Source organism: Cervus elaphus, chromosome 14 (genome assembly GCF_910594005.1).
Source record: "Cervus elaphus chromosome 14, mCerEla1.1, whole genome shotgun sequence".
Taxonomy (NCBI): Eukaryota; Metazoa; Chordata; class Mammalia; order Artiodactyla; family Cervidae; genus Cervus; species Cervus elaphus.
Genome location: NC_057828.1, coordinates 46387414 through 46399469, shown reverse-complemented (window position 1 = coordinate 46399469; position 12056 = coordinate 46387414). Strand labels below are relative to the sequence as shown.

Below are 12056 nucleotides of genomic sequence, written 5' to 3'. Positions count from 1 at the left end.
AAGATCCCCTGGAGAAGGGAATGCAACCCACTCCAGTACTCTTGCCTGGAGAATTCCACGGACAGAGGAGTCTGGTCCCTTTATTTGAGAAGTTCAAGCCCCCAAATCAGTCAGTGGTTGGAGATGGCAGGCATTCTTTACTTCAGCCTAAAACTGGGGGAAAAAATGTAAAGACTTTGGCTTATAATCGATCCCAAATGCTGTCTTGGTCAGAACTCCCGTGAGGGCTCTGGGCTGGCTCTGTCACTGCAGCCGGCATCCCAGGCATGCAATGGCCCTGCTGCAGCCCACACAGGCTCTGGGGAGCAGAGAGGAACTGCGGCCAGGCGGCCACAGGCGTGGCCAGTGCAGTGTGCATGACAAAGGGATCCTCTCTGAAGCCAGCCCGCTGAGCAGAGGAGGACCGGACCATTCCCACGGGAACTGATCTGGCTGCCTGCTTTGCTCTCCAGCAATAAGAGAAAGAGGACTCCTAGCCTGGAGGAGGGGCTATCAGGCAGAGCGTGTCAAGGCCAAGGTTCAACTTCAAAGCTCAGAAAACCATTCTAAGGCCCTTCTGACTCTTACAAAGTGGTCAGAATGGAAATAGTCTCCTCTCCCTTCTAGCACTTAAAAGCACAAAGAATGACAAGACAGAACTAAGAGATGAGGTCCAGTTGGGTGGGCACGAGCAGGGGAGGTGCCCTGGGCAGTGGCTGGAAGGGGAGCAGCAGACAACACGCAGAGGCTGCGGGAGGGCCGGTCACAATAGGTGCTGTCCTCAGACTGCATCAACAGTACCCATCGCATCATGGACCCTGGAGGCTTGTCTTACATTAGTCAGTGGGGTCACAGGAGTCAGTCACTGGCATGTGGCTTTGCCTCTGGGATTCGGGTGAGTTCCTTTAAGCATGAGATTGGAGAGCAATGGGGAAAATCAGCGGGACAGTAAACTGGGGAACTCACCACTCAGTGTCAGCAAGTAGATACCAATGGCAGGAAGGCAAGGACTGACCCCAAGCTGGTTTGGCAGGCTCTGGGGACACACAGGGCCTGGCTTGCTGTTGGGTTATCCCGGGCTTGCTGGAGGCCATGGGATATGCCTGGTGATCCAAGACTTGGAAAAGCCACTGCTGTCTTGGCTGTCCATCCTTTGGTGGCTTGGATCCAGTTCCTGTTGCCATGGTAATCTGGCAGGCCTCACAGCTCGCTGGACCCAAAGCTGGCATCGGTAGGTAGAACTGGTAGGACCCGGAAAACCAAACTCTGGTCTCAGCTGAGCTCCCTTGGAGCAACCCTTCTCATCACCAGTGCAGAAAACACCACCAGCTTCTCCTCCCCATCAACTTCCTAGGCCTGGCTTCAGATGAAAAGAAAAACTCTCCCCAAGGCAGACACATCTCCTAATGCCCACACAGGTACCTCCTCCGAAGCATATGATTGCATTTGAAATTTGCTTCACGCAGAGAGAGAGAGAGTAGATGGTGTCCACATTCAACTCACTCGGCAAAGGGGCTCCCCACAGGTCAGCGACAGCACCCCAGACCCATCTCTAAGGACACGAGCCTGCAGTTAGGAGTACAGAGTTCAGAGCCAGATTGCTTGGCTCCTCCTTTCTATCAACTGCATCCTTTGTTACTTTTAAAATTTATTATTATTATTATTTTTGGCTACACTATGTGGCATGTGGGATCTTAGTTGCCCAGCCAGGGATTAAACCTGTGCCCCCTGCAGTGGAATCACAGAGCCCTAACCATTGTACAACCAGGGAAGTCCCATCCTGTGTTACTTTTGCTCTTGGTACTTCTGTTTCTTCTCTGAAAGGCACGGTAACAACAGATTCTTGCACCTGAGATAATACATAAGCCCTAGGATGCAGGGCTTCATACATAGTAAGTGCTCCATAAACATTGGCAATTATCATTCCTACATGCAATCTCCTCCCAGCCAGAAACCATCCATGGCCCAGCCTGTGCACCTTTTTCCTCCAACAGTTATAAGCAGGCAGCTCCAGAGACCCAAGAGCTTGCTTCCAGCAGCCCTTACCAGCTGCCACGGCAGGGCAAAGCCTCCGACATCCTGCCCCAGCATCCGACGATGGTTCGAGCGTCTTGCCTCTTTCTTCCGTCTTGGGCCCACAACGTGCAGCACTTCTAGGGCAGTATACTTGCTGATTGCTTCCTGCATTATTACTCACAACAACCAGCTAAGACACTGCCAAAGAAACACTCACAGCTGGCCCCGCCAATGACAGGGGGCAGGCCTGTCCTGCCTCTGCTTGAAACCTGCAGAGAAAGAAATGGGGGGCAGGGGGGGAGCGGTGCAGAAGAAAGACGATGGAGGAGAAAGCTGAGATCGCAAAGATCCCAGCAGGGCTGGCCCACACTCATCAGGAGGAAAAACAAGCTAGCGCTTCCCTGGATGAGAAGTTAGAAAATGACAATAGTTTAAAACTCATGGGGATTTTCCTAGTGGTCCAGTGGTTGAGAATCCACCTTGCAATGCAGGGGATGTGGGTTTGATCCCTGGGCAGGAAACTAAGATCCCAATGACTTGGGGGGCAGCTAAGCCCAAACGCTGCAACAAGAGAAGCCCTTGCCCTGAAACAAAGACCCAGCGCAGCCAAAAAAAAAAAGCAAGCAACAAAATAAAGCAGCAGCAACTGCTCCCAGATCCCGGGCACAGTGTAGAGAGCGGAGCCATCGGAGTTCTGCCAAAGGAGATACGGATGAAGATTTATGTCAAGGAGTGGGCTCATGTGATCACGGGGCTGTTAGGCCAGGCTGAAGTCTGCAGGGCAGCCTAGCAAGCTGGAGACTCCTGAGCTAGAGCATGTACTGCCATCCAACCACAGAATTTCTTCCTCTTGGGCCCCAGCTGGGCTCTTAAGGGCTTCAACTGACTAGATGAGGCCCACCAACTCTCCTGGATGATCTTCACTCAGAGTCAACTGATGGTGGATGATGACCCACCTACAAAATGTCACAGCAGCACCTAGACTAGTGTCTGGCTGAGTTTCTGGGTCCCACAGCCTGCTCATGCAGACGCCTCAAACTGACCATCACAAAGAAGCGGCCTGAAGATCACATGACTCACGGCTTTGGATGCAGACCACCCAAGGTGTGGGAGGGGGGATACCCAGCGGGTGTTCTCTACCCCAGCAAGGGAATTCCCAGAAACCTGTGTTGCAGGCAAGGGGGTACAGAGGAAGGCAGCTCCCCAGCCAGAGGAATCTCTCTGCCGGAGAGGAGAAAGCCCCTGGGAGGGCATCCTACACACGCCACAGGAGGAGGGCACACAGGCTCATCCTTTCTTGGCTACAAAATGTCCAGTGGGGCTGATGGAATGACTGCTTACCTCAGTCTTCTGTCCCCAAACCAGTGAACATGTCTGTATTCTAACAAAGCAAGGCAAGGGACTTCCCTGGTGGTCCACTGGCTAAGACTCTTCACTCCCAATGCAGGGGGCCCAGGTTTGATTCCCTGGTCAGGGAATTAGACCCCACATGCCACAACTAAAGATGCCACATGCTACAATGAAGATCAGAGATCCTGTGTGCCACAACTAAAACCCAGTGCAGCCAAAGAAATAAAAATTAAAAAAAAATAAAATAAAAGCAAGCCAGGTGTTATCTTTTAGTGTGAGGAAAATGCCCCAAATATGTCCAATTTTACCTTAAAGTTAAGTCCTGGCAGAACACTTTCATCAGGTTAGCACTGGTCTTCCTGTGTGTAAGAGTTGCCTGGGAGCTTGGAAAGGGGCAGATTCCCAGCCCCACAGTGGAGCTTCTGATCCAGCAGGTCTGGGAAGGGGCCAAAGGCACTTCCTGCAGTGCCCATGCCCTCACGTGAGCACAGAGACAAGAGGGGTCTGAGTCTCCCCCTCCCTTAACTCCCAGCCTGGGCCAGCCCAGGCAGAGGACCCAGGAAACTGGAAGCAGAGGCAGGCTTCCCACCACGAAGATGACTACGTGCAGACCAACGCGCAGTGGCACGCCTGGCCAGTGTGGGCGCTCTCCAGCTGCAGTGCCGAGTGTGGCTCTGCCGCTGCCGAGGGCTGTGCATTTCACGGGGACAGGGCATGTCTTCATCCCTGGCAGAGGTCTAGAGCAGGCGTCACAGAGTGTGGGAAGGATGGAGACGAGGGGCCTGTCAGATCTGGGTCCAGCCCACCTTCAGGCTCAGAAACAGTCTGGGAAGAAAAGATGCCTCAAGGACTTCTGTGGTGGCCCTGCAGTTGGGACTCAGAGCTTTCAATGTCCAGGCCTGGGTTCGATTCCTGGTGGAGGCGGGGAACTAAGACCCTACAAGCTGCTCAGAGCAGCACCACCCCCCCCCAAAAAAAAGATGGCTCCAAAAAGCAAGATGGGGGGCTGGGGGTATCCAAGCCAAACTAGATGTACCAGCCGCTGCTAAGCAGCCCTCGCCCCTGATTTCCACGCAGAACACCATTTTCTGAATCTAGGCAGCAACCTTGATGAAGAGGTCTACCTAGGGAGGCTGCCTCACTCCTCTCCCCCCATCCCCACCCCAAGCACCACAGCTGATCAGTCAGGGCTTTCAGATGGAGAGGACAATCTTCCAGAGAGAGGAGGCTGGGACCTGAGGAACAATCTTTTCCATCAGAGAGAGGAGGCTAGTGTGAATAATCAGTCAGTGCCTCAAGTCTGACTGTATTCCATGAAATTTACAAAACACACCAAATTAGCAGTCTTTCATGGAGTCAGACTTTACTGGAAAGTCACGACCCAAGTGAACATACTTTTTCAATGTACTTTCCTTTCTACTGAAACGCCTTTGGTCCACTTGCCAGGCAAGCTTCTGCTGCATTAACACAAGATGTTTAAAAGGCCCGGAGTTCCATTCAGAGCTGTGATGATGCTTCACTTCTCTTTTCCTTGTGTGTGTGCTAAGTCGCTTCCATCATATCATGCTCTTTGTGACCCTGTGGACTGTAGCCCACAGGCTCCTCTGTCCATGGGATTCTCCAGGCAAGAATACTGGAGTGGGTTGCCATGCCCTCCTCTAGGGAATCTTCCCAACCCAAGGATCAAATCCATGTCTCCTGCATTGGCAGGCGGGTTCTTTGCCACTAGTGTCACCTGGGAAGCCCTTCTCTTCTTCTTACAGGGGCCCTTTTGAACCCCAAGCCTGATACATCTTGCTGTAGAGCTAGAGCTGCCAGCCCAGGGAACCAGGAGGAATACAAGAAAACCAGGAGTCATTTTCACCGGGGGTGTTTTAAGTTCCTAGAACTTAAATTTTAAGCATTAAAGCAAAAGTGGATTCTGAGAACAAGGCTCTTGAACGTTACCATTTCTGGGAAAGCAGGACCCGTTCTCCATCCACGGAGATGTGGAAATTCACTCAGGAAATTACCACAGTGAATCTTTCAGAAAGCACAAATGTCCCCTTCATGAACCCACCCATAACATATTGCTTGCACTGGGTGCTGAAGATTCAATGGGGAGGATGTCCTGGGTCTTGGGGGACTCCTGGTGAGAGAGACAGAGAGATGGGGAGGAAATCACAGACGTGCAAAATCATAACTGTGAGCGGTTCTGAACCACAGGAACAAGGGCTTTGGAAGAGCCTGGCCTGGTGGCACAAACAAGGTACTCAAAAAGAGTCACGGCTTTGCATCACATGCTCCTCTGCAAAGCTTTGCAAGGAATCCAAGACATTTTATACCAGCCTTAGGTGTCCTCTTGCATTTCAAAGTGATGTCAAAAGTGGGAAGAAGGATTTCCCTGGTGGTCTAGTGGTTAAGAATCACCCTGTCAATGCAGGAGACATGGGTTTGATCCTTGGTCAGGGAAGATTCCACATGCCTTGGAGCAACTAAGCCTGCACACCACTACTACTGAGCCTGGAGACATGGGTTTGATCCTTGGTCAGGGAAGATTCCACATGCCTTGGAGCAAAGAAGCCTGCACACCACAACTACTGAGCCTGTACCCCACAGCCTGTGCTCCACAACAAGAGAAGCTACCACAATGAGAAGCCCGCACACCACAGCTAGAGAATAGCCCCTGCTCGCAGCTATAGAAAAGCCCAAGCAGTCACGGAGACCTAGCACAGTCCAAAAAAAAAATATATATATATAATATAAAATATTATATTATATAAATATTATATAAAATATAAATATATATATATATATTTTTTTTTTTTAAGGAGAAAAGCTCAAACTCCTAAAAACCACTGGCCCAGATGTTTAAGGAAGAAGGCCTCCTAGGAGGTGAAAGGCTAAGCGTGGATACCATGATTACCTAAAACTGCTCTTGCATTAAGAACTGTGTATTGAAAAAAAATACATGTTTTAGGAGCAAGAGTTATTGCCCCCAAATCAGTTAGAAATCTGAATAAATGCAAATCTTTGATGTGGCAATACTGCCCCAAATTCACACCTTCTCTCCACCTGCTCACAGACCCTGATTTGATACAGGTTATCTACCCTCCTCTCCTGGTCACATGGGCCTCAAGAATTCCATCACAATAACCCCCTCCTCCTTGCCACTGATTGGCTGGGGCGGGACAGGGGGCATTGGGAAAAGTCTCCTCACTTACATTAAGAGACCCCAGGAAGAGCCAGGCAGGAGGTGAGCTGGTGGGAGACAAGTCAGTACGTGGAGGATGGCAGAGCAGAAATAGGGACAAAGTCTTAACTCCTTGACCTGGCTGAGTCCTGGATACATAACCCATAACAAAGCTCCTCTATCTCTGCACTTAATGTTTTATAAAAATTTTAATGTTCTGATCATTTGTCATTTTGAGTAGTGTTTTCTCCTACTTACAGAAGAAGGAATCCTAACCGATATATCCCATAATCTAAGCAATTTGAACACCACAAATTACCTTGGAATTAAAAATGAAAAAAAAAAAAGGGCAAACCACTTAACAAAAAAATGTGTATGTTACAAAAGGTTCAACAGCAGAAGCAGCTTCTGTGTCCTCTCCCTGCAAAGTGCAAGGGCAATTTGAGACAAACGTGACATCTGCTCTGAGCACCTGGGTGATGTTCCCGGATACTGGCAGATAGGGAAGGGCACGGACTGCAGAGAGGAAGCAATGCGTAAGTTCAATGATGCCGAACAGGACAAAACCAGTCCCCGTTTCCGGCTCGGAGTCCTGGCTTTGTTCTTCAGATCTGTGCTCTTCCCTGCCTGCCCTCAAGCCAGAACCACTCCCCCCACCCCCACCCCAAAGACTAAGGGGACAACTTCCGGGCTAAATAAAATGTGGGTGAAAATCCTGGACACTGGCTCTCACAAGTCTTGTCCATCTTAGCAGGAGAGGACATGAAACTTCAAACAATTTCAAAATAAAACTCTGCCCAAGGGCTGTAATGTAAGTTTGAGTTTTGGAAGGAGCCTAGCACTCTTCCTGCTTCTGAGTTGAGACTCGGTATGAGGCAGCTCCCAGCCCAAATCCTCTGTTGTTTAGTCAGTAACTCATGTCCAACTCTTTGTGACCCCATGAACTATAGCCCGCCAGGCTCCTCTGTCCATGGGATTTCCCAGGCAAGAACTCTGGAGTAGGTTGCCATTTCCTTCTCTAGGGGATCTTCCCAACCCCAGGATTGAACCCACGTATCCTGCATTGGCAGGCAGATTCTTTACCTGTGAACCACCTGGGAAGCCCACGGAGCCTGGATGCTGAATGGCAAATCAGGAAGGCAAGGTCCAGAAACGAGATTTTTTTTTTTTTTTTTTTTTGTAACTGTGAGTAAGGAGCCTGTGGAAGGCTTTGTTGTGGTTAGGTGGGCTGTTTTCCTTTTCCATAAGGAGGATTTAAGGGCTTCTGTGTTGGCTCAGTGGTAAAGAATCCACCACACATTCTATTCCTGGGTCGGGAAATCTCATGGACAAGAGAGCCTGGCAGGCTATAGTCCATGGGGCTGCAGAGTCAGACATGACTGAGCGACTGAACAACAATCTAGGCTCCGCGAGAAACCTGCTTTTCAGAACCAAGGACCAGACCATTAGATGTGTTTTTCGGAGGCCAAGGCCAAGTTTCCCACATACAAACATGGCAAGTGCTCTCCAAACAAACTCATGATTTCCCTCGAAAACCTCAAAGGCTTTCCCACCTTCCCCCAAGTCATAAGTGTTGCCTGAAGTTGACAGTGAGCTAAACCAGCAGAAAAGACAAAAAGATGGACTACCTGGTTTGTGGGCTAAGGGAGGACCGGGGATGGGACCCTCAGCTGTGGCCCCGAAGCCACTGGACTCGCTCCACCTGTCCGACCTGCTGGGCTTGCCTCCACCTCTGGGCCTGGGCCCGCTGCCAGTGCCCAGGCCTATCATAGGTGTGCATTCACCTGCGGAGAGGTGCTGGCACCCGGGGTCCCCTCCCCTCTCTGCCCCCACCATGTGACCTACCCCCTCCACCCGCCCAGCCTATCACGCACTGGAACATCCCTCCTGAGTCACCAGGATTCTAAATCTACAGCTGGTGGAGAAAAGGACAAAAGGGAAGAGGAAGAAGGGAGGAGGAGAGAGGAAAAAACCAGCCCCCATACCCGCCAACAGTGCCCCGGTGATGGGTAGAGGTGGAGCCAGGTGGGACCAGGAGCTTGGGAAGAACTTCGTGGGGGTCGTCAGGGTCAAATTCCAGGGCTGCTCTTTCCCAGTGGGTGGCTATACTGGGAAAGTAGTTTTCAGCCAGCTGCTGACAGACTGGCTACCGCGGAGGCTGGAATCCGGAAAACTCAGAGCTGGCACAGGTGAAGGCAGGGAGAACAGTCCCAGGGAATAAAGGGTACCCCTGAAATTCTGCTGAGTGCACACAGACCCACTCACCCCTCTCGGCCCCAGCCCTTCAGGATGGATCCCTGGGCACCTGGAATACTGACTGTCTGGTTTGAGAGAGGAGGTCCTGGCTTCATGTGCTAACCGGGGGTGGATGGGCACAGTTGGCGGGGCTGGTGGCATCTGGTGCAGCCAGCTAGCGTCCTGCCATCCAGGATGGAGAGCCCTTGGCAGCCAGATCTAGCTTCTGGTCCCTTCTGTTCCGTGGCCAGTCCAGCGCAAGTCAACAGCAAGCATGGAGCTCTCGGCACAGGCTGAATGTGAGGCCACAGGCGGCGCCAGGGGGGCGGGCCTAGGCATCCCAACTGCTGTTCAAGTTCAGTTGCGTGCTTCGGAGGCAGCCAATCGAGCCGAGCCTCTGGGAGCCACTGCAGAACAGAAGTACCAACGCCCAAGAGGAGAGCTGTGGGCGCACGAGATCTTCCGATAACTAGAGTTTTCGAGTGCAAGGCAGGTGTTAAGATCTAAAGCCCCCACTTGGAAACCAGAACCCATTTCCCTAAGGAGTCAGTGAGGCAGGAAAAGGAGCCCAAGAGAGGACCAGTCAGAACCCAGCCTTCTTCCTCGGGGGTTACAGCCTCCGCTCACCAAGAAGAAGGCGTGGTCTCTGACCTCAGGATTGCATCAGTCCTCAGGGCTACATTGAGCTTTGTGCAGCCCCACCTCAAAGGCAGTGGCTTTCTCAGGGCCTCAAGAGGAGCCCCCAACAGGCCAGGCCTTGCCCAAGGGTCCTGATGCACAGCAGTGGGGTATGACTCTGGGTGGGTGGGTCCATCTGGAACCTGTCTCTCCTTCCTCCTTTTTCCTCCTCATCCTCCACCTCCCCCCTCCTGGCTCCTCCTCTGTCTTCCTCCCCAGCCAGTCCTAGGTCAGAGGCCTTAAGAAAATCCCCCAAGCACTGGCCAACTCCAGACCGCTCTGGCCCTTAGATCATCTGCTAGTCACTGGGCTAAGACCCAAACAAATGGGAGAAAAATGCTTGGCGATTTCAGAAAACTGAACTCCAAGCGTGCTCACAGTAAAATCTTCAGTAGGAGCCCCGCGTGTCCTTGAATGCTTGAGACAAGGACTTCTCAAGCAGAGCTAAAAGAGAAGTGTCTGCCTCCAATTTAGCAGACAAGAATCTTTTAGATTTACGTACAGAGTCCCATGATAAGTCATTTGGGATCCCCCAAAGTAGGAAGGCTCTTGTGGTTAGAGCTGGGTGAGTCAATGAAACAAACAAATGAGCTGGATGAGGTCAGCCTTTTGGAAAAGGAACAAAGAAAACTGCACCCGAGCGAGAAGCAGCTCGTGATGCCAAGGCAGTGCTCGCTGGAAGCCCGATCTGAGTCCTCGAGGCCAGGGCTATCAGTAGGGGCCAGTCTGTCCCCTGGGGGCCATCTGGCAACATCTGGAGACCTTTTTGGTGGTCACGAGCAGAGGTGGAGATGCCACTGGTAACGAGTGGGTACGGGTCAGGCAAACTGATGACATCTCACTGCATAGGACAGACCCATAGCAGAGAATGAACCGCCCCAAATATCAACAATGCTGGGACTGGGAAACCATTCTAATACCACAAAAAAGACTTTCCTCTCTTCTTTAAAAGTCCTGGACAAATGGTCACCTTTAATCACTGGACATGTCCTCAGCCCAGAGGGCCACCTGCTACCTCCCAGGCCAGGTGATCACAGGTCAGTATCTTTGCAGGCAACTCTAGGTACAGACCCTAGCTTGGGCGAGCAGCCTGGCTGCCCCAGCTCAAGGGTCCCCATCCTCAGAACTGACTCCTACTGTGGCAGCTACAGAGACCTCCCAGTGAAGTCATGGAGAGGGGGTGGTGACAGTCCTCACAATCATAGCACACGACTTCACCGGTGACAGGTGCTTCCCGGGCATCAACGACCTTTCACATACTTTGTCACGCCCAAATAAATAAGAGCCCTGCCCATTAAAGCAGTCTTTCTGCGTTCCTGACCTGCCAGGCCAGTGGGACACCCAGGAGCCACACGTCCAAGGGTGCAGAGGGATGGGGACCTCACAGGAAGACAGGGCACCAAGGGAAGCTGGGAGCTGACCAAGCCCCCCACCCCAAGCTAAGTCCAGCCAGACTCCATCCCCTACCTCTGCAGACAGGCTGAGGGTCAGGGGTACCTGAGTAGCAGGATTCACAGAGTCACTCCTATGTGGTGAGCCCCCAGAGACTGGAGCTGGGCTGATCGCCCAGCATCTGGGGGTGACCCTGGCTCTGAGCTGCAGACCCTGCAAACAAGGGTCTGGATGTGAGTCTAGCGGAGACAGAGGCTCACCACACTCCCGGAGGTTTTCCTACCACGAGGCTCAGCCGACAGTCAACGGAAACCACCCTGGGGGTTGGGCGGGCGTGAAGGACCAAGCCCAGGCTGACAGTGGCCGCCTTCAGGGAGCTGGGGGTAAGGAGAGAGGGAGACTGGAACAGGCCCAACCCACTAACTTCATCTACCTCAGAACTGCCTTTTTTTTTTTTAACTGTCTTTTAAAAAATTATTTTGATGTGGACCATTTTAAAACTCTTTATTGAATCTGTTACAATTATCACTTCTGTTTTATGTTTCGGTTTTTTGGCCAGGAGGCACATGGGATCTTAGCTCCCAGACCAGGCATTGAACCTGCGCCCCCTGCATTGGCAGGCGAAGTCTTAACCACTGGACCCCGCCAGGGAAGTTCCTGAACTGTTTGACATTTTATGAGCATTACTATTAATTTTATAATTTTAAAAGAACATGAAAAAAGATGACTGAGAGCTGAATATCTGGCGTCCAGGCCCCCTTTCCTGGGAACACACCTGGCCTGCAAGGCCATCTTGCAGGGACTCCGGATCCCGGGCGCCAGACCCCAGAGAGCTGCCCTGGCGAGACTCTGCGAAGACCACAGAGAGAGGGCAGAGGCAATGAGCGAGGGCAGCTCTCTTCTGACAACCTCAGGGAACAAAGACGGCCCAGCCAGGCCAGCAGCCTGGGTGGGAAGGAGGCTGAGGACCCGACACCCCACGTCTCCTGCCGACACTCGCTGAGCAGTTGACTGTCACCATGATGGTCTTTCAGACCAAGACGAGGTTCTGGATCCATTGCTCACCCTGAGGTCCACAATGTGGAGGAAAGTTGTGCACAGTTAAAATGCGTCTACCACACCCCATTCCACCCCTGCCCCCCTCACACCTCTAGGCTCAATGTCTCTGCCCACCCAGTCTGCTCCCAACTGGAACAAGGCCCAGCCTCCTTGAACTGCCATTTTGACCTTCATG

The 12056-nt window shown here is 52.0% G+C and overlaps 1 protein-coding gene across 1 annotated transcript in view; it reads right to left on the bottom strand.

The window, feature by feature from the left end:
• The window catches only part of GPR157 (G protein-coupled receptor 157), a 67348-nt gene that overhangs the window by 44468 nt on the left and 10824 nt on the right, over positions 1-12056 (bottom strand). Inside the window, exon 2 of the mRNA XM_043923517.1 lies at positions 946-1230. Coding sequence (XP_043779452.1) covers positions 946-1230 — 285 coding nt within the window. The remainder of the gene's footprint in view (positions 1-945; positions 1231-12056) is intronic.